At 43.0% G+C, this 23,282-nt stretch overlaps 1 protein-coding gene across 1 annotated transcript; it reads right to left on the reverse strand.

Annotated features, from left to right (window-relative positions):
- Positions 1–5,786: 5,786 nt before the first annotated feature.
- Positions 5,787–16,267, reverse strand: LOC100619082 (zinc finger protein 883-like). Its single transcript, XM_056820415.1, has 5 exons — positions 16,176–16,267; positions 13,637–13,734; positions 12,452–12,578; positions 11,346–11,441; positions 5,787–7,665 (listed from the first exon to the last, which is right to left on the reverse strand). Exons 2-5 carry the CDS (start codon positions 13,670–13,672, stop codon positions 6,170–6,172), a joined length of 1,755 nt encoding a protein of 584 aa, XP_056676393.1. The 5' UTR covers positions 13,673–13,734; positions 16,176–16,267; the 3' UTR covers positions 5,787–6,169.
- Positions 16,268–23,282: the final 7,015 nt, after the last annotated feature.

Consider the following 23,282-nt stretch of genomic DNA (forward strand, 5'->3'; position numbering starts at 1 on the left):
GGACCTCCCTGCTCTGCCTCTAGCTCCGGGAAATGGGCCCAGTCCTGTTGGGAGGACGGACGCCCAGGGAGCGCCCCGGGTCCTAGCGTTGGTTCTGTAGGGCCCAGGGTCCCCCTATCCCGCCACCGTGTTCTTGCCTGTGCAGGTGCTTCATCCAGAGGTAGCTCTTCCTGACCTCCTCCCCAGCCCTAGGGGCAGCAGGGGGACTAATGACCCTGATCTCCCCAGAGCGCCCTCTGGTGGTGCCCTGCGTCCTCGGACCCTCACTCCTGCCTGACCCTGGGGGCTCCGCTCCTTGCTTCCCCCACCCACCTCGGAGCTGCTACCCCTGATGCCAGGCTGCTCCTGCCACATCAGGCAGTTTGGGAGGGTGGATGAAAGGCGCCTCCCGGCTCATGGTCCACCGGCCTGAACCTCTTGTCCTGGAGCTTTTAGGAGCCCCCTGCAGCCCATCCCCGAGCCTAGGGAGGGCCAGGAGGGGCCTCAGTAGCCTAATCACTTTGCAAAAGTTATTGACAAAGAGCCTTCTAATTTGTCTTATGCAATTTTCTTCAGGTAGGTCAAAATCCAGGTATCGGCCCCCAAACTCAATTATTCTGTCCATGAATCTGGAGGGTGTCTCTTCCTCATTTTGTTTAATTCTTTCAAATTATGTCCACTTATGGACAGAGTGTACTGTCTGCACACTCTCTCATGGCTGTTAAGATGGCCTCCCTACAACGGTATAGTTGTGAATAATCCTCAGAGTTGTTATAGTCCCATTTGGGATCCTGAGATGGCCAGTGTGCTGCATTGCACCCCAGGTTTTATTGACATGAGCAATTATTTTATTTTTCTCATGTTCAGTTAAAAAAGCCTGTAGCAAGTTTTCAACATCTTTGTAGGACGATTATACTGAAAAAATATGTCATCTTTTTCATTAACAGAAAGGGATCTTGTTATTATGTGGGAACATTTCATGTGAAATCATTTATTTCTTGGGGAGTAAACGGCATATTGTGCCTTAGAGTCACTACATCCCCATTGCGTCCTATTTCAGGTACTTCTCTTAGAGGAAAAAGACCTCTAGTTGAATTTGGTACCTGTGGGTCAGTTTGACTAGAATGAGTTTCTTTAGAAGGATGAGATTTCCTTGGGGCTAGGATTGGTTTTTGGGTAGGAGAAGGAACAGGAGAAACTGGGATTTCAGAAGTTTGAGTTTCAGGAGAAGGTTCTTGGGGATTAAGTTCAGCCAAGATTTGCAGACCATGAGAGAACAAGTCTGTTAGCTGAGATATAGGAAAGGTGTTTTCCATCTCCATTTTGGGGGAGGGACTTTCCTCATTTAGAGGTTCAGAAACAGGTTTGTCAGGTTCAGACCTATTTTTGGTGGGGTCAATATTTGCTAATTGATCCTGTAAGAAGCATTTTAAATTATCCAATTGGGTTTGCATGTTCTCCTGTATTTTAGCTTCATTTTTTTTTTATGTTTTTCTGTATTTTAGCTTCAGATTTTTGTATAATTTCCTGTTTTTTAGCTTCAGATTTTTGCATGGTTCCCTGCATTTTAGGTTTGGATTCTTGTGTGTTTTTCTGAATTTCAGCTTCAAATTCTTTCAAGTTAGCATTTCTTATCACAGTATTTAGGAGTATAAAAATGAAATGACCTAATAACCTAAGAAATTGGAGGTATTCTGAAGTCTTTAATGTCCCTAATTCTTCAACTGCCATATAAATGTCAGAGAATGTAGTATTCATACACACACACACAGACAGACACAGACACACACACATATATTAGTTATTTTCCTAGCAGGCCTCACAAGACACGTGGGGAGCAGTACAAAGCCAAAACTTCCTCCAGGTTTCCCCGATTGCTAATTAAGAGTAATCTAGGCAATATTGTCAGTGAGGGTTGCCTAATTGGGTTGTTTGTTCCCTAAGGGAAAGGGGATTCATACGTAAACAGCTTCCCCAGTCCTGCCACTTTTATGTTTAAAAAAACCCCCAAAAAACAGCTGTGTTCAATTCAAAGTAAGGAGAAAAGAGAGAAAAAAAATATTTTATACTCACCTGATCTCAAAGCTGTGTTTCAAACTGCTTAAAAGCTGACTTCGGGAAGTAATAAAGAGAGAAAGGAAAGAAATTTCGCAGAAATTTGGAGGTCCTCTTCACACCCTTCATGGATTTAGGGTTGTGACCTAATCTAAATTAATTTTGGTCACCAGGGAATATCCCAAATAAAATACCCAAGTCAGCTTGGAAATGTATGGTGGTTTAATTAATATCGAGAGAAAGAATTAAGGAAAAGAGAGAGGGAAAGGTATAGGATTTCTCCCACCTGGCCTGTGCCAGGGGGAGTTCAAAGTCCTCCACCATGAGGTCTTTGAAGATTAGAGCCTTTTTCTAAGAGGATGGTGTTTGGTAAGTAAAGGAGGAAAGAATCAGCCTAACTCCAAGAGAACTCAGAGAAGATGATTCACCTGAACTAGGTTACTAGGCTTCTCCCAATATGGTATCAAGGAAAACTCACCACTAACCCGGACAATAGCTTCTGCCACGCCAAAATGCTGAAAGGCCCAGCACACTGCCACCAGCCACCTCTCCACCGCCAAAGAGGCCGGAGAGAGGAAGTGATGCGAAATATATAGGCGGTTTTTACATCACTTTCCTGTGTCTTACATGTACCAACGGTAGCTTAAGCTTGACTTAGGATAGCCCAAGGGTCTGTCAGTTGTTTCTGATTTGTCATTTACTAGCACATGTCTGTCATAGGCCATCCTCCTAAATACTTAATTCTTAAGTATGGATATAGGCATTCCTGTTTTTGTTAGACTAAGTAGGGTGGAGTAATCTAAAGTTCACACTACTGGAAAATACCACAGATTTCTGGTGGTCAGTATTCCCTGGTCACAAAACTGATCCCAATCCTCCCAAGTGAGCACCAGTATGTAGCACTGAATTTGTGCTTGTTCACGTCTGTATAAGCCAACATGGCATGCTGACCAAATCCCTAAAATTTGGTCACATTCCTTGCTACAATAATCTTCAAATGACCTTAGAAGGTTTAGGCCAATGGAATCAAACTCAACTAGTTTGGAATAGCATATAGACTTCAAAAATTATGAATTAACATTATTTATGTTGTGTTATATTATTATTTATTTTGTTAAACATTTCCCAATTATATTTTAATTTGGTTCAGGCCATACTTTGGAGTTTTGCTGGTAGCAGAGACATAAACAGGGAGGTATATGTTCATCATAGGTGTTCACCACCATGATGGAGATCTGTCCTAGAATGTCGAGGCAGTATTTTCTGTAGATGGTGAGGTCTCCTAGATGTTTCTATTTGTGGACAACATTGTACTGGTTGAAGCAAACCTGGAAACTTTGCAGAGCCTCCAGGAAGAGACCTATAGCTAGTCAAAAGAGTTTGGCCTGATTATACACATAGAACAAGTAGAAGATGAATATCTATTCTCTAGATGATAACCTATTTGATAGCCTCTAGAGCTTTCCATGGTTTATCAGGGATGTAGATGATGAATAATTTGAATTAAGGGCTGAGCCTGGGTAGACTTTGGGGAATTTTGAAATATTTTTAATGATTCCATTTCCATAGAAACAAGGACCTATCTTATTAATACTAACATTCTACTAATGTTGGTGGCAACATGACATGGAAGATCACAACATAATTAATAATGATTATCATAAAAAAACATATTTTAAAAGTACACAATGGGTATGAATAATCTGTAACATGGAAGCAATGATTACTGCAAAGAAACAGAAAGAAAAATATCATCAAACAATTACATCATAGGTCATGTTAAAAGGTATGACAGGTGGCCAGCTTGAGTGCTGCACTGGCATACTTGGCTTGTCAAAAGAAATTAAGGAAGACTTTGAGCAAGTTGAGTGGATCCCCTGTGACTAATTTATGGGAGGATATGAATAAGAGTGGCACAAGAGAAGAAGAAATTAATATCTCCTGTTCAAGTGTAGGATACAGCATGCTATATTAAGTATAGGCAAGAAGAAATGAGCTCCCCAAGTAGGGTGATAGAGTGAGTGGAGAGAAGTGGGCACCTAATAGGAGACACGGAGGGGGTAGAAATGATAGGACTAATTTGCCTATGAAATAGTCTCTATCATGTCTCCACTTTGATCTTCTCTTGGTAAATTGTGTGAGATATTGGCCTATACCTAATTCTGCCAGACTGATATCCAGTTTTCCCAATAATTTTTATCAAATAATGAATTCTTTTACCCCAAACTTGGATTTTTGCTTTTGTCAAACACAGGTTTGCTTGCCTTTCATAGAGGAGGAAAGGGGTGGAGGTGGGAGTGGGGGAAGAGATACTTGGAAGCTTTAATGTAACAAACAAATTTAACTAAAAAAATTATAGGACTTGGAATCAGATTAGATGGGTGAGTTGAGGAAGAAGGTATCTCCCTTTCGTATATTGAAATCATTCAATTCCTTTATATGTTACCTTGAGGGTAGGGACCATCTTGCTCTTTGGTTTTTTGTATCCACAGCATTTAGCACAGTACTTGGCATATATTAAGTGCTTCATACTCTATATCCATGCTCCGTAAGAGGAAGAACTGTGGTTCCATGAGCAGAAATAGAGAAGTTAGAGGAGGGCCAGTATTGCTGCATTTCCAGCATCAGAGAGTCAACATCATGTCACATAACTAAAAAAATAAAGATATCCTGTCTCCAATTATAAGCAAATTCCCAGGATAGGGCTGGCTCCTTCCAGAGCACTGTCCAATCTAGGAAGACTCTTTCTGTTCTGAAAGGCAGCAAGGAAAAGAAGATAAAGCTCTGGACTCAGTAAGAGTAAGATCTGGGCCCAAATCTGACCTTTAACACATATTAGCTGTGTGAGCATTAGCCAGCCATTTAGCCTGTTTAATCTTGTTTCCTTATCTATAAAATGGGGATATGTGTAGAACCTGCTCCCCTGGACTGCTGTGAGGCTCAAACAAAGCCTATAAAACCACTTTGTAAACTTTTAAACAGTGTTAGCTATTGCTCTGAGTAACTCTCCCATTGACAGCTGAGAGGCAGCTCAAGTACAGGATTCTGTGACTGGCTTTGCTCTGTCCTGCAATGGGCTGGGAGTCATTCTCAGATTGGCATATATATGCAGAAGCTCTGAGGAGGAGGAGGGAGCTGTTTAGAAATCTTGAGAATGAATCAGAAGGGCAATAATCACCAGACTATTGTCACAAAGCCCGAGGATGGGAATGCTGTTAACTTTCAGTGTGAACATTTACACCTCAGAAACTTGTACATGCTATAAATCAAGGCTTAATTCATTTGTCTGTCGATTTTCTAGACTTAAATGAGAGAGGAAATGTTAATAATATGGTTTAACTTTAAAAGTATGTCCCCCTCAAATTAATTATTTATAAAATATCAATATGGGTCTGTCCTTCCCCAACTGACCTGATCACCCTGGACAATCAGACTTATACTCATCACATCAACTTGCTGACCAACTGACCCAAGTCTTCCTGAAATGGCAAAACATTCTTCTTCAGTGACAATTCAGGTAACATTGAGAAGAAATGTTCACCCCAGAAAGGAAACAAGATGCTGCAAAGTTCTCTTCTCCTGCCCCTTGCCCAAATAAAATGGAATCTTAATGTTCCAGTATGTTACCTGCATGATTCTGGTACTTGGCCCACCAGAGATTTTAGCAAAAATGAGAAATGGTTTTCCTAATTATCTAATATGTGTGGGCATCACCATTGTGAATATGGCTATCATGATCAGGCTAAATAACATAACATTATATTCCTTTATTCATATATTATACACATAATACATTTCAGACTCCAACCCAAAACATTACCTTCCTACTACATGTTGACTAATTTTGGTGAGCATATCCCTGAGAAGAGCAGAGCATTTACTCCTTGCAAGTGGAAAGACCAAACTGACTGTTTTGTGACTAAGATAGACTGAGGAAGTAGTGGGATTTTATGTGGATCTGGGGGAAACATGGACTTTGTAAGGCTTTATTCATAAATCCTCTGAAATAATGTATTAAGTTCTGTGCTCTGGATGAAGAAGAGTCTTGCACATAGTTTATTTGTAAAGTTCCTCTTTCTAGTATGAAGTATCTAAAATGTTGGGAAAGATATTTGCTTTTGCCAAAGACCAACCCTCACTTAGTACATTCATAAGGTTTGTCTCCAACATGAATGCTCTGGTGCTCACTAAGTTGTATGTGCTGGCTAAAAGTCCTTCCACATTTATTACACTCATGAGGGTTTTCCCCAATATGAATTCTCTGATGGCGAGTAAGCTGTGTGCTCTGGCAGAAGGCCTTCCCACATTTGTTACATTCATAAGGTTTCTCTCCAGTATGAATTCGCTGGTGAGAAGCAAGGGATGAGCTGCGATTGAAGGCCTTCCCACAGTCACTACATTCATATGGTTTCTCACTGGTATGATTTCTGCGATGGTAAGAAAGAGACGAACTGTAGTTAAAGGCCTTTCCACATTCATTGCATTCATAATGTTTCTCTCCAGTATGGATTCTCTGATGTCGGTTAAGTTGTAAGCTCAGACAAAAGGCCTTTCCACACTCATTACATTCATATGGTTTCTCCCCAGTATGAATCCTCTGGTGCTGGGTAAGTTGTGTCCTCTGGGGAAAGGCCTTCCCACATTCACTGCATTCAAAAGGTTTCTCTCCTGTGTGAACTGTCAGATGTCGAGTAAGTTCAGTGCTCCGGCTAAAGGCCTTCCCACATTCTTTACACTGATAAGGTTTCTCTCCAGTATGAATTCTCTGATGTCGTGTAAGGTGTGAGCTCTCACGGAAGGTCTTCCCACATTCATTACACTCATAAGGTTTCTCCCCACTATGAATTCTATGATGAGAAGCAAGGGATGAGCTGTGTTTGAAGGCCTTCCCACACTCACTGCATCTATACGGTTTCTCTCCAGTATGAATTATCTGATGTCGGGTAAGTTGTGCACTCTGTCGGAAGGTCTTCCCACATTCATTACATCTGAATGGTTTCTCTCCAGTATGAATTGTTTGATGTCGAATAAGATGTGTACTCCGACCAAAGGCTTTCCCACATTCATCACATTCATACAGTTTCTCTCCAGCCTGCACTGCCTGAAGAGAAATTATAGAGGAGCTACTGTAAAAGGCTTCCCCGTTTTCATTGCATTCATAAGCTTTGTCTCCAGGGTTTAGCTGATAATACTCAGTAAAGTCAGAGTCACAAGTGGAGGATTTCCCAAGTTTGTCGTGCTTACAAACACTCTTCTTTGAACAGATTTGGTGACTTTTATTCAGCTCTGAATACAAACCAAAACTCTTTCTGGACACATCACACTGATAGAGAATCTTTTCCACAGAAATTCTCTGTGGAAAAAGGATTGGCCCTAGACTGAAGTGTTGCCCACATTTATTACATTCCTGGCCTCTTTTTTTATTGGGAGGATTCCTTGTGTTGACCTTGAATTGCTGAAGATGTTTCTTTTCATTTCTCTGCTTCTCTTCCAACCAGGCATCACACTGCCAGGCTTCTTCAACTTTGGGTACCCAAAGGCAATGCTTTGTAACTGTTTTCTGGGATGATTTTTCTGTACAAATGCCCAACTTTGGAGATGACTCTTTGTTTTCAGGTATTGTTTTCAAATCTGAAAAATACATATGCAAATGACACATTTTATTTCTCACTCTGGTGAGGATTAAATTTAACTCTCCCCTGATTATGAAAGTAAAGATTAAATTGTAACCCCTGCCCATTTTTAGATTAATCGCCAAAAGTGTAAACACCCTACTTAAGAGTTGAATGGGGAGATCTGTCCATTTTTAGATCGAATCACTAAAAGTGTAAATATACCACTTAATCATTAAGTGGGAGGTCTGTGACCCAGATGTGCAATAGTGGGTGACGAATCAGAATCAACTGACTGCCTCTTAGGCAGTTCTAAGCAAGGCTTTAGACTATGATATGGTCACATAAAAAGTGGAGAAAGTCACAGGAAGTAACACAAAAGAAAGTATCTTTAAAAGGAATTACAACTTCCTGTGAGAGGCAGTTCTTCATTCTTTGGAGTAGAAGCTGATGAAGAATCTGCTGACTGGACCTGAGACCCTGTATGTCGTGAGATTGTTCTTAAATCTTTCCCCTTTGGACTGACACGTAGTGAGTGGAAAAAGCTGACTCCTTTCCTGGATTTCTGAAGAAACTAGCCTCAGGAGAGACCTATCCTCTTGAGAGAGGATCCCTGAATCCCCAGGTCCTTGGCTACAAGGGCTGAGGCCTCTCAGGTTAAGGACTAAACTCTCCTCCCTGGTTTTGAGCCAAGGGTCGGAGTAAATTACTTAGTGCTTAGACTACATAACTTATCCTAGCCTCTCTCTGATTTTCTAACTTCACTCTTTATATATTTTGCAAATAAATTGTAAATAAATCTCTTTGGAATTAATATAAATTCCTGGTGACCCTATTTTAAATATAATCCAGTCCAACCTTTTTATAAATAACCTCTTTTTCCCTCTTACACTCTACCACTTTGAAAAATGGTCATAGAACTTTAAAATTAATATTCTATTCTGCATTTAAATAGTCCCTTGTGGATCATAAAAGCCGTGCACAGTGACCCTTACAACACATGCACAAGACCATCTATCTCCTGACTCCAGGTGTTTTCTCAGGCTGTACCCCATGCCTGGCATGCTTTCTCTTCTCATCCTCATCTTCCTGGCTTCCTGGGCTTCCTCTGAGTTCCAGCTAAAATCCTACCTTGTGAAAGAAATCCTTCACAGTCACCCTTAATGTTGGTGGCTTTTCTCTGGGATTATTTCCAGTTTCTATCTCCCATCTCTTTTTTCTATGTATGTACTTGCATGAATGTTGCCTCCTCCATTACTGTAAGTTCCTTGAGAGGCATGAATTATTTTGGTCTTTGTATCTCTAGCACTCTGGGTAGTGCCTGGCACATAATAGGTGCTAATTCAATTCTTTCTGATTTGACTTACAAAAACATCATTTAGGAAATGGAGGAATTAGTCTATTTTTGAAATGAGGAATTCTAGACTCATATTGAGTGAGTAATTTGCTCAAGGTTTACAACTACAGCTAATAGCTAAGTGGTAAAGTGGATAGAATACCAGGCCGGGAGTCAGAAAATTAAAATTTGAGAGTTTAGGTCTGGCCTCAGACACTTAATAGTTGTGTGACCCTGAGCAAGTCTTTAATCCTATCTGCCTCAGTTCCTCATCTAGAAAATGTACTGGAGAAGGAAATAGCAAACTATTCCAGTATCTTTGCCAAGAAAACTCCAAATGGGGTCACAAAGAATTGAGCACGACTGAAAAATGACTCAACAATAACTGCAACAAATAGCTAGGCAGTAACTGAACTAATGTTCTTTTCTCTACAATGTTATCTCCTCGGGGAAATATTTAAGCAGAGGCTGAATGGATATCATTTAGGGATGATTTGAAGCTTTCCACATCAAGAGAGGGATTGGACTGAAATGTCCCATAATTTCCTTGCACCCCTAAGACTCTAGAGCCCCCTTATTGAACAGACAAACACCACCAGGGCTCAGTCTGATTTCAAGAATCTGAACTGTTCTTTCTGTACTGGGGAAGAGCTCCATTTCATCTGTCTATTTTAGGGGCACTTAAAGTCACAAGTGCAATTCCAAGGGAACATCTGCGCCAGAGCAGGCGAGGAGAGCTGAGCATGGGCTGAAGTACGTCTTCGATTTTGGGGAAGACTCCAAAGTCTTAGAAGGAAGAACAAGTAGGATGCTATGAGTTAATATGCTCCTAGGGAATAAGACAAGGTGGAAAAGCAATATCATGAGAATGAATTGAGGACAACCCAGAGAAATGTTTTCTGATGAAGAGGAAAAAGAGCTTTCTAAGAGACCAAAGTAGATGCCTAAGATACCCAGTGACTCACTTGGGTTTTAGAAAGACACACAGAGAAGGCAGACGGTCAAGGATAAATACAGTTTTGAGCAGGATGTTAGTACACTGGAAAGGAGTCAGAAGAGGGCAACCAGAATGGGGAAGGGCTTTGGGTTCTGAGGACTGGTTGGAGGAAGTGGGCATGTTTAATCTGGAGAAGAGATGACTCCGGAGAAGCACGGGTTCTCTTCAAATCCCTGAAGGGCTGCCAAGAGTAGGAGATTAGATGAACTCTGTTTAGCTCTGGAGGGCAATAAGGGGAAGCTGCCAAGACAGAGTGGCCTGCTGTAAGGAAAAGCTTTCTAATTCCTGGAGCTGAACAAAGTGAAGTGTGTCGCCTTCGGGAATGGCGAGACTCGCCCTCCTTGGAGAATCCTTGTTTAGGCTGTGGGGCTAGCAGGCAAGGGGGGTTGAAGTGGAGATTCCTTCATGTATAGGTCAGATTGGTTTGCTCCCAAAGTCTTCTTGAGATCTTTGAGCCTGAGGCTTTCACCATGGGGTTGCTTTTTTCTTTTTCACAAGGAAGCATTTGGTCAAAATAAGGAAGAGCTAGAAAACAAATCATCCCTGAGTATTCTGGCTAAATAACATTCCAAAGTCACAAAGATTTTAAATAAGTGTGGAAGAATAAGTTGCATCTGCCAGAGATAAGCATTCAAAGAAATGGGTCAGCAAAGAAAGTAAAAAAATGAGTGTATTAAGTGCCAGTCCAGCTCTGGAGAAACAAATGAACTCTGTTGGTGGAGCTTGGAGTCTGTATTGTCTGGTGGTAGTGGGGAGAGGAGGCAGAGAGGGAGAAGGACCAATAGACAGCAAGAGCCACAAAACCATTAGAAATGTCTGAACCAATGACTCCGGCCCTAGAACAAGAACGCAGTCTCTGCCTGTGAGATAAGTGAGAGGTGACGAAGGCTTTCTTCCTCTACAAAAATCTGCAGGCAGCTTTCTGCTAAATAGCCCAGGTGAGAAGCAGGCCACAGAACACAGGGCTAAGTCAAAGGGGAGCTTCATTTTCCTCATTAGGAAGAGAGAACATACAACTTCCTCATCTTCATTTCAGAAGAAACCAAATGAACCCAGGAAGTTCGCCTCACAACATCCCAAGGGTCACATCATTTACAGGTCCTTTTTCCAAATCTTTCAGCAACCTGGCCCTGATCAGCTGCAGAGGACGATGAGGAAGATTGGCCCGAGTTAGGGCAGAAGAGAAAGCTCTCCTCCAAACTGCTGGCTCCTATCTCACTGAGCCCTAAGGAACGCAGGACTGAAGGAAGGGCCATTCAGTGGCCTGTGTAGGCCACTGGAAGCTTTGGGAGGACCCCAGTAACCCCCTTGATGAGGGCTGAGCTGTCACTGGCCAAGCCTCATCTGCCCAGCTTCTTTCACTCACCTGCACACCTGCATCTTGGGCCTTCTCCCCCTGCCATCCAAGGTGCTTCCCCTCGCTCCAGCTGGGAGATCACATCTGGTTTAGACACAGCAAGCCCTGTTCATTGGAAAATGTTGATTACAGCAACTACTACATACTTTTCCTACCTAACCACCTGAATTAACCTTTGCACACATATACTAGCCAAGTATAAAAATCCATAAACATTTCCCCCAAACGTATCTGACTCTTGTAAGTTTTTTTTTTTTAAACCCTTACCTTCCGTCTTGGAGTCAATACTGTGTATTGGCTCCAAGGCAGAAGAGTGGTAAGGGATAGGCAATGGGGGTCAAGTGACTTGCCCAGGGTCACACAGCTGGGAAGTGTCTGAGGCCAGATTTGAACCTAGGACCTCCCATCTCTAGGACTGGCTCTCAATTCACTGAGCTACCCAGCTGCCCCCTCTTGTAAGTTTTAATTTACAAGAAAGGGAGTAGCTAAATGGCTCAGTGAATAGAGTCAGGCCTAGGGATGAGAGGTCCTAGGTTGAAATCTGGCCTCAGACATGTCCTAGTTGTATGACCTTGGGCAAGTCACTTAACCCCCACTGCCTAGCCCTTACTTCTCTCCTGTCTTAGAATCAATGCACAGTATTGATTCTAAGAGGGATGGGAAGGACTTAAAAAAAATGTAAAGTATTAGAAATGGAGAGCATTTTCCCTGCAATCTTACTTCTACTCTAACCCTGTTTCTAACCTGAACTCTGTGTCTAACCCAAATTCTATTTTGAATCCCCTCTGTCTTTGGGGGAAAGTGAGTATTCTGGGAAAATTCGATGGGTGGGACAAAAACTCTTGGGAAAATGATTTGCATTGTGTTTCTAAAAAGTACAGAGGAAGGGTTTGCAGAAAGAAAACTGGTTTGCCATCTTTATTGCTCCAAAAGCCTATGAAAAAGGGGGAAGATGTAGTAGTGACTGAGCCTGAAGGTCCCTTCCAGCCCTAAATCTATGATCCTATGAGCCAAAGGGATGTGGAGGCACAATTGTCCTGGTGTTGGCCACAGAAGGGTCAGTAATTCCTTGTCTTTGTCATATACCAAGAGAAGAAGGAAAGGATCTGCCTCACCCAGACAGAGCAGGTTCCTAAAGTTCTCCAGCATCACGTCCCTGTACAGCTCCTTCTGAGAGAGATTGAGGTGCCCCCACTCCTCCGGAGTGAAATCCACAGCCACATCCTTGAATGTCACCCATTCCTACAACAGTATATATGCCTGAGTTTGGTTAAAAAGTAGTACTTTGTGTAATAATGACTGTAAAAACTTACACAGCTCTGCGAAACTTTTAAACTCCAAGACTACAAGGAAGGGAACATCGGTCTTGTCTTAATGCATTTCAATTTCCCAACTCCCCATCTATCCTGACTTAACTCATGCCTATCAACATTTATTAATTAACTACTGGGTGTAGGTGCTGGCAGTCCCTGGGTCATAGACTGAGAGCTGGAAAAGACCTTGGCAGTCCTGAAATCCAAATGCCACCAAACCCAGAAAGAGGCCCAGGGAAGAGAGGCAACTTACCCAGGCTCACATAGCTGGGAGTTTCCCAAACGGGATTTGAACTTGGGTTTTCCTGACTCCAGGCCCAGCTTTCTGTACTCACTGGCTCCCCCATGCTGGCCTCACAGAGAATTAGCCCTCCTGAGTCTGCCCTGTGGTCCCCTATAGCAATCCCATTTCCATTGTTTGAACTTCATTTTCCTCATTAGGAAGAGAGAACATACAACTTCTACTGAATGGTAGTAAACAGAATAACTTACAAGGCAAGTGTTTTACAAATCTTAAGAATGTTCAGTGAGGTAGCTCAGGGGACAGAGGGCCAGGCCAAGTCGTGAATTCAAATCTGGCCTCAGACCCTTGCTAGCTGAGTGACCCTGGGCAAGTCCTAGTTTTACCTAGTCCTTACCACACCCCTACCTTGGAACCCATACACAGAATTGATGCTAAGTCAGAAGGTATGGGTTAAAAAACAACAACAACAACCTAGCATGCACTATAATCTGGTTCTTAGGATACTATAGCTTATTTTGCTCCCCTGCATCATAGTTAGTCACAGTAAGCTCTGTACTGGGCCTAGAGGAGGCCTGAATGCTGTTCAGAATGAGTAAACCCCTAGATGGACTGATTAGTAATGGACAAAAGCCAATTGGGAAGGATTCTTTATGGAGTGAACCATATAGTCCCCTGAATTAGAGGACAAAAACATACTCTTAGGGCAGAGACAGCATTTTAAGAAAGGAGAAATCTCTACTAACCTGGGGAATCCTGGCGATGAGGACCACAGGGGCCATGCTCTCCTTCCAGTCCACAATGCTCCCTCTTGTTGTAAACGAGGAGTCTTGGCCTGGCAGACCTGGGGAGAAAACAGAAGCATAAGTGTGCCTGTGCCTGCCCTTCCCTTGCCATTTGCAGATTCAGAGCTGAAATAGACCCACAAACTACAGAGCAGAGATGAATGTCAAAGAAACCCCAGAAGCTGTCGTCAACATTCAATAAACAAGAGGGCAGCTAGGTGGCTTAGGGAACTGTGAGGCAGGCCTGGGGGACTCTGGACAAGTCACTTGGCCTCTTATCACCTTGCCCTTAGAACTCTTCTGCCTTGGAACAAATACATAGTATTGACTTTAAGAGGGAAGGTGTTAGATTTAAAATAAGTTGAAGGCCTTAAACTGTTGTAGATAAAAGAGTGGGAGCCATAAACTGTTACAATTAAAATTGAGTGAGTCTTAAACTGTAGAAATTAAATTAGTATAAGGCCTTAAACTGTGGCATTAAAAGTGTGGAGAGACAGGGAATATAGAACAACTATGAATATGCCCAAGTCAACTGGGTTTTATAGAGATTTTAATTAATAATACAATGAGGAATTAGAGAAAGAGAGAAAGAGTAGGAAAGGAATAAGTATGAAGGGCCTCAAGCCAATATGGCCTAGACCTGAGTCTTAAGAGAGAGAATCAGTCAGTCTTTTTATCACTCATCACAAGATCTGTCTAAGCAGCAAGGATTCTAGTGACGCCAGGCCAGCTCCATCTCAGCTGCTTTCACCAGCTCCCTCCTCCATCTGACTGTTTCAGAATCACTTCCCAGCTCTTCTCTGAGCTCTTATTTTTAAGGGCAAAATCTCCTATGTTACCTCCCCTAAGATCTTTCATCTACCAATCACAGTAGACGTTTTCCAAAGGACAACCCCTTCTGAATTCACAGCTGAGTAGATTAATCTCTTCAGTAAGTTTGAACCAGAGAAAAATGCTGCTGTGTCGACCAATTTCATTAAGAGAAACCCTCTGAGTAAGTTTTCACCTTTTAGGTCTAAGTAGTTTACAAGTTGCACCCATTGTATCAATTCCAAAAACAGGCATGGCTCAAAGAACTCCTTTCCTTTATAAGTATGGTTTTCAAGTACTTTCATTGTTTAGCAAGGCATTTTCTGCCCTAAAGCATTCTTAAGTAGCAAGGAGTTTTCACATTCAAGTAGAGTTCTCACTATCTGGTAGGGAATTATTTCAAGTAGGGAATTGTAGCATTCCTCAATGTGGAGAAAAATTTTTAACATTCACAAGTCTGTGAAATTTTAAGGTTTACAAAGGTAAGCATCCAAAAAGACAAAACATTTAATAAACAATGTGTGTATCTTCAGTGGCAAGGCACTGTTCAGTCACCAGAAGCATAAATACCAGAGGATAGTCCCTGCCCTCCAAATTACATTCAACAGACAAGCAAAGAGAAAGTTAACTGGAAAGGGACAGAACTCTAAGAGCTGGGAGGTGAAATTAGGGAAGACTTCCCGGTGTCTGCTGTATTTGAACAAATGGAACCTTGAAAGATCTCGAGGTCTTAGATTGGAAGAGGGATGAAGAGAGGGATTTCCACCAACTTGGTGACTTTAAAGAGGCTATAAAAGGAGGTAGAGTTTAGGGAGTAGTAGTAGTCCAATCTAGCTGGAGTTCAGAATTCAGGGGAGAAGAGGGAGCCAAAATCAGCTGATGGGGAGGCCGGAGATAGACTAGGCAGAGCCTTAAAGGTCGGGCTCCCTGGGGAGGTGTCATGTGTCCCGAGTATTCCGCCCGCAGCTGTGAAGATGGCTTAGGTGGCGCTGAGGCTCTTTTGTGCCATGGCTCTGGCAGTCCAGGGAAGTCCCTGGATCCTTTCCAGAATTCCATTTTCATGTTCATTTTCAGTTAGGGTTAGTGGAAAATAAAGGATTCTTCCTCACCTCACCCCGCACAAGTCTGGGGCCCTTGAAATTTCTCCGGGGTCTCCCTTGGACTTTGGTTTGGAGAGAAGTGCAGTGTGGAGCACCGAATGGCATGGAGGGCACAATCCATGGAGGCCAGGTCTACCAGGCAAGGGCCCATTGTGAAGCCAAGCAATGGACAGGACGGGGGCGGGGGTGGGTGGGGGTGGCGGCGGCGATAGCCCCTGCATGTTCCCCAACCTGGGTCCCCAAGGCCAAGGAGCGTCAAGATGCAAACTTCAGGGTCGGCCCACGCGAGATGCTCCCGCTTCCCATCTGGGGGCCACACCTGTCTTAAGCAGATTGGGTCAGAGTTCTGCTAGACCTGCCTCCTCTCAAATTGTCCAATGCGGAAGGCTCTTGTGGGGGCGTGGCCAAAGACAAGCGCGGACTGAAGGTCACTGCGCAAGCGCCAGGGTTGGGCCCGCCTCCTTCCCGAGCACGGGCATAGGGGAAAGAGGGAGGGAGGCTTAGTCTGGAGATACGAGGATACAGCTTGGAAACAGAGGGGTCCGGGAAGTCATTCAGACCAGCCTCCTGCCAGGCCGGCCCTGCCTCACCTCAGGATTTAAGAATCTGGCTCCGGCGCCGGCTCGTCACGGTCCAAAGAGTGCTGAGGGGACGACTTCCGGGAAGAGAAAAGAAGGAAATGACGTAAAGGTTTCTTGTCCCTGCTCTGGGCAAGGCTTTCTGGGAAACGTAGTGCCGCATTCTGGAGAGGTCGGAGCCCCTGGGCTCGCAGATCACCTGTGCTGGCCGACCTGAGCCGGAAAGTGGAAGAAGGAATAATAATTGAGCTCTGATCCGGGAAGACGGCCCCTCCGTTGTGTCTTCATTCTGAGGAGCCGCCTTCCCTTGCCACACCGGAGTCGCTGCACCCACCTTGGCAGGAGCATCCAAAGGGCCAACATTCGTCATACGTGGGTTGGGTTAGGTTTGCAAAGCGCTTTACAAGCCCAATCTTCCTGACTATCCAGGCAGATGGCCTCTAATGATCCCCTTTTTACAGCCCAGCAAACTGAGGCACAAATGACTTGTCCAGGGTCCCGAAACTAGGAAGCACCCGAGGCCTACTTGGGGGGGTCCAGTGTTCTGTCCTCTGGGCATGTGGATGGTCAAAGTACCTGGAACAGTGCCAAAATTCTAGTGTCAACCTGTAAACCTTAAAATTCCTTAGACTTATAAATGTTGGAAATTTCACCATTGGGAAATTTCATACTTGGAAAATTTCTTACTGATGGTCTATTGGAATGTGAACCCCATTGGTTCCTCCTCCTCCCTTCTTAAGATTACTTTAGGACAGAAACCTTTTGCTGAACAATGGAAAGGACTTTGACCTATGCTTAAGCATAGAACAGGAATTTCTTTGAGTCATGATTGATTTTAGAATTGATACAATGGAGATACTTGGAATCAATCTCCACCCTACTCAGTCCTAACAGGATTGAGGAAGGGCTGTAGCAAAGGATCAAAGATTTAATTATTTGAGAGTATGACCTTCAACAGACATGTGCAAAGCCAGAGACCTCTGGGCGGTCCTGGGTTAAGCTAAAGCCTCCATTGGCACAGGGAAATTGATGGACAGTAATTGGTAGATGTGAGAACTGAGGGGAGGGAACTTGGATGATTTCCTTAAAGATAGAGGGGGTCTGAAGACTCAGGGGTTTTGGTTGAGGAGTTTGTCGGAGTGGTTGGAGTGTGCTCTGAGAAGCTTGCTCTGAAGGAAGCTGAAGGTGGGGGCCTTTGAGACTGTTTCTCCATTTTGGTCACGTGAGTAATAGGGACTGATCTCTTTTCTTTGCCCCAGCTGTCTAAGGGCTTGGGCCTTTTGACCCAGCCTAAACAGAGGGGGTATTTAAGCCCTATTCCCTTCTCTCCCCTTTCTCTCTCCCTCTCTCTCTCTCTCTCTCTCTCTAATTCCTTTCTTCCTCCTGTTTGTAATTAAACTCTATAAAAGGCTGACCGCTGACTTGAGTTTTCATTTAGGAATTACATAGCTGAATTCCTTGGCGACCTTAAATTAATATATATATCAGTCTTTTAAAAGTGATTTCCTTGTCACAAACCACAGCCTCTGGGCCTGGCATTCGAGGCTGGGGAAGAGGTAGTCAGTCCACAAGCCTTTGTTAGCTGCAGGTTGAGTGCAAATAGAGTGTGAGAGTCCCTGCCTCCAAGGCACTGATGTTCTCTTGGGAGAAGAGGGCAGAAGGAACCCTTGCCCAGGCAGCATCAACCGCTGTCACAACTATCCAGGAGAAAGAAATGTCCGAACCTTTCATCAATGGAAGAGCCTGCACCCTTCTTCCCATGCCTCCCTCTCTACACTCCCTTTAGTTTTCACCCCTACTGACTGACAGAAGAACAGCCCAACAGCCACAGAGCCTGGCATGTTATCTACTAAAAGTCAATCAACATTTATTAAGCACCTACTGGGTGCCAGGAACTGTACTAAGTGAAGTTCTGGGGCTACTAAAAGGCAAAAGGAAGTTTCTGCCCCCAAGGAGCTCATTATCCAATAGGGAAAACAACATGGAGAGCTCGTTATCCAATAGGGAAAACAACATGGAAACAAATATATATACAAGAGACATAGGGAATAACAGAGGGCCTGCCCCAGATTAAGAGACCAACAGGGAAGGCTTTGTGGAAAGGAGAGAAATTATAAGGCAAGCAAAAGGACAAGAAGCAATGGCTGGAGGTTGATCAGCAGTCAATCAAAGGAAGATTCCATTTGGAATGTGACTGGGAAACAGTTGAAGGCAAGAGCTAACTGCTGACTGATTTCTGGGCTTCTTGGCTGATGGTGGTGACTTTGAAGGAAGAAGCTGGGTCTATCTCTGGGACTTGGGGTAATCAAGTTGGAGGTGGCCTGACTGATTTGAAGGCAGAAGGAGGACAATATTCTATATCTCTCTCTGACTTGCTCTGTTTCATGGTAGTGACTGAATTGCCATTTCTCTCAATATCCTCCAATCTAAGACTCATTGTAGATAATAGGGAAAACCCCAATCCTCTTACCTCCATTCTCTACCTTTTCCTGTTTTCTCCAATAAACCCTTACTTGAGATAAAGAAAAGAGTGTTTCCTCTGAAACTTCATAGCTCACCCTGAATGACATAGAAGGTAGCTGAAGAAGAAAGGGGGAGGGAAGCTGAATAGGCTCAAGACAAGGGAGGAAGAGGGAGAAAGGGAGACATAAAGGGAGGAGGGTAAGCAAAAGAAGATAGCTGCCTGATCTATTAGTTGTCAAGTACCCATCAAATATACTCCCTCCAATAAAATCTATTAAGCTTCCAGCTTTAAAAAAAAAAAAGGATTTAATTGAGTTTAAAGGAAGCCAGGGAGTCAGGTCAAAAGGGAGGAGGGAGAACATCAGGCATGAGAGGCAGCCAGGGACCAAGAGATGAGTGTCTTGTTCATGGAACAACCAAGAGGCCTATGTCACTGAACCTAAGAGGATGTGATAGGAAGTAAGACAGAAGAAGATTGGAAAGGTAGGGGGGATTTGGGTCCTAAAGGGCTATGAATGCCAAACAGAGTATCGCTTTAGGAAAATCACATTGTTTTCCTACAACTTATCTTCTCTTTCTAGTTATAATAGTACCTCCAAGAGTAAAGACCTTTCTCATACAGCCCTCTCCTCTGTGTTTGCTGGCTCCTCAAATGATGAGGCATTCCCTTTTCTCTACATTTCCCCCATACTTATCCCCTACTTTCCTGTTGGTGAACCTACGGCACTTGTGCCAGAGGGGGCTGCTCCCCTCTACCTCTCCACTGCACCTGAGGAAATTTTGAACTTCACCCTCCTCTCTGCCCAACAGCCTAATGGGAGCATTTCCTCCCACTCCTGTCTGGGGTAAGGGGGTGGCTCACGTGTAGTGTGAGAGTGCAATTTGGGTACTTGGTTTCTAAATGGTTGGCCATCACTGCTCTACCCCAATGGAAACAGATCTATCTCACTCTAATCTTTATGTCTCTAATACCTAGAAAAGACTAGCAAAATAGAAGGCACCACATAAAGTTTTGTGGGAGAGTGGGCTAGATTGCTTTCAGAAAATTGCAAAGTCCCTTTAATGACCCAACACTTTTCCTAGAAGTAAAGGCCTGTCTTTTGTTTTAATAGCAACATTTGACTGAGGATATTGAAAACAAAAAACTGAAAATTAGTATCACACTAAGGACAATGAAAAGGCAAGTGGAGGAGGAGAGGAGTGTGAAAACCCCAGCTTAAACCAATGACTATCTTGGAGGAGAGGAATTGGTATAAAAAATGTGTGCTGATGCTAAATCCTTAGGCACCTTATTGATGTAGCTGGGAATTGGTTAGAGCCATGCTAGTGTGAAGATAGAATTAACTCTCCCCTTGCCTATTTTTAAATTAACAAAAACTGAAAAGACCCCTACTTAACACTAAGTAGGGGAGGTCCTGAAGCCATTTACTAAAGTGGGTGACAACTCCAGAAGTGGCTGACCACTCCCTGGGCAGTGCTAAGCAAATTTAAAGGCAGCAATTGGCTCCTGTAAAGTGGAGGACAGGAAGTGACATGGAAAAAGGACTATAAAAGCCCTAAACTTCCTGTCCAATGGGGTCTTCGGCCTGAATCTTGGGCTTGGAGGATCTTTGACTGGGCCTGTGGCTTGTAACTTGGGACTTCGACCTGGTACTCTGGCTCTTGGATTGCTTATGGTAAGACTGGTCCTGGATCTTTTCCTTTGGAGCTTTGTTTGGGTGAGAAACTGACCTTCCTTTCCTGGCTTCTGGAGAGATTAATTCCAGAGAGGCCTTCCCCTCTTAGAGGAGGCATGTGTGGAACCCTTGTTTAATTCACCACCGGGTCTTCCAGCTGAGGATTAACATGCCTTCCTGAGCTGACTCAGGGACTAGAGCAACATTTAGGGCAACCTTTTGAACTTGGTGTGTCAAAATTCGCCAGAAAAACAGGCATAATTCGGGTGGTGTGTCACTTTGAGAAAAAAACTATAATTTCATGATATTTAGTTTAAATAACAAAAATGTATTATTGTAATATATAACTGTATTTAGTAAACCAAAAACTAATTATTTCACTTACCTGCTTAGTGACTTCTTTGTTCTTTTGTTGGTCTTGATATTATAAATCACTTGTATGGGGTGCCATGAGCTAAGATAAGTGAGGGGGAGGGGGAATTCTTTAACTAACCTGCCTCTTAGTGACTTTTTGTTGCTGAATTCCATTGCTTAAATTTTCAATTGAAGGTTGGTATTTTGTATACTTCAAGCCCAAGCAAGCACTACTAACTTCATCTTTCAATCTGTTTCTTTTGTTGGTTTTGATATCATTAAACGCTGAGAATAAGGTCTCACAAAAGTACATAGAGGGGAAAATTGTGAGTAAAGGTATTGCTATATTTTTCAGGGTGTTAAAAGTGTCTGGTAATCAGATCCAGGCATTCTTACATTGCATGTGGGTTGGAGCCATGCCGTCTTCCACTGGCCCCACCCTGCCCCTCCCCTCCCCCACTCCAGCTGACCCAGGGGTGCTGTGAAAGTAGAGACTGCTGCCTGCCTACCTGCCTGCAGATGCTCCTTCCACTCCTTCTGCCCACACGCTCCTCCTCCCTATCCCTTCAGGAGCCCCTTGTGCCCCAGCCACCTGGTGCACACCGCTTCCACTCACCCTCTGCCCAGTGGCCAGAACCAGCTCATGGAGTAGCCCTCCCCTGGATCAGGCCAGGGCATGGCCATGGCCATAGCTGTGGGCACGCAGCTCCCCAGGCAGTTCCTGGGCCCCAAGGCACACTGAGCCCACATGCATCCATGTGTCATTGGAAATGGCTATGCGTGTCAGTGCTGACACTTGTGTCATAGGTTCACCATCACAGATTTAAGATAGGCTAGACATCTTCTCTACTCTCTTTTATATTTCTCTACTTTCACCCCTTTTACCTTTTTGTAAACAAAACTACTAAAAGATTTTGACTTGAGCTATAATATTTTTAAATTGGCAACCACAGTATTATCTTAAAATTCTCATGTATTTAGTCAAACCCTTAATTTTATTCCCTTACACTAGACAGCAGCTGCACATGCTTTTGACTTAGCTATCCCACTAGTAGGCTAGAATGAGAGCTAGGCTAAAATAGAACTAGGCCAAGAGATGGGGGAGATTTTAATAGACAAGGGAACATTACAGATTAATATTAAAAATCAAATGACATAGCATTAAAATGAATTTTCCTCAAGAGCCAGCAGGAGTCTGTATTTCTATTGATCATATGCCTTCTGCATTAGTTTTGGTAGAATCACCCAGTGAAATATTGGGTTGGATGAGTGGATAAATGTGGTGATTGCAAAGAAATTTTTTTTTATTCATTAGGTGTTTAGTTTTTAAAAAATTAACTTATTTAGAATTTTTCCATGGTTCCATGATTCATGATTTTTTCCACCCCTCTTCCCTCCCCCCTCCTGGAACTGACAAGCAATTCTCCTGGGTTATACATATATCATTGTTCAAAATCTATTTCCATGTTATTCATATTCATAATAGAGAGATCTTTTAACCTCAAAACCCCAATCACATCTTTATCAAACCACATGATCGATCATATGCTTTCTTTCTGCATTTCTGCTCCCACAGCTCTTTCTCTGGATGTGGATATGTTCTTTCTCATAATTCCTTAGGACTGTCCTGGGTCATTGCATTGCTACTAGTAGGAAAGTCTCTTACATTTGATGTATTTCTAATCCTCAGTGTATCAGTCTCTGTGTACAATGTTCTCCTGGTTCTGCTCCTTTCGCTCTGTATCATTTCATGTAGACCCTTCCATTTCACATGGAATTCCTACAGCTCATCATTCCTTTCAGCCCAATAGTATTCCATCACAATCAGATACCACAATTTGTTCAGCCATTCCCCAATTGATGGATACCCCCTCATTTTCCAATTTTTTGCCAAAGAGTGTGGCTATGAATATTTTTGAACAAGTATTTTTCCTTGTCTCTTCAGGGTACAGACTCAGAAGTAGCATATGGCTATATCAAAGGATAGGCTAAATGCAAAGAAATTTTAGAAGATATACAAATTGATTATACAGTATTTATAATAGCCAGATTATTGAGGAAAGTGAAGCCTAGACAAAAACTTATTCATTCAAGGAAAAGGGTCTTTACATTTTTTCTTTCTTACAGATTGGGGCACTGCACCTCAGACCAAGGAGTTGGCTGCAAAGATGAGTATTTCTATGGAACACTTCTCCCAGAAAACATTCTTGGGGGATGACCCATGCATCCCCAAGATGAGGAAAACCTGGGAGTATCATGACAGATTAAAGAAAGAGAACAATGAAAAGAAACATTCTAGACAAATAAAAGTAGTCATCCAAACAGAAATGAATGCCAATGAAATGAGAGGCTGTGAATACAGTAACTATAGCAGTTTCTCTAGCTCAGAGCTAGACTTTTTTCCAAAACAGGAAATATCTGGAGTAATAAATTTCCATGCAGGTGATATCCAGAGAAGGAGCTACATGGATTCAGACCAAAGACAATGTAATCAAATCTATTCAAAGGTTAACAAATGCCAGAAAGCCTTGGATTATGATTCAGATTGCATGAAAAGATATGGAATTCATGCTGAAGAGAAAGTTCATGAAAAAGAGAATTCTTTCCTACTAATGAATTTAGTCTA

Source organism: Monodelphis domestica, chromosome 3 (genome assembly GCF_027887165.1).
Source record: "Monodelphis domestica isolate mMonDom1 chromosome 3, mMonDom1.pri, whole genome shotgun sequence".
NCBI classification, from domain to species: Eukaryota; Metazoa; Chordata; class Mammalia; order Didelphimorphia; family Didelphidae; genus Monodelphis; species Monodelphis domestica.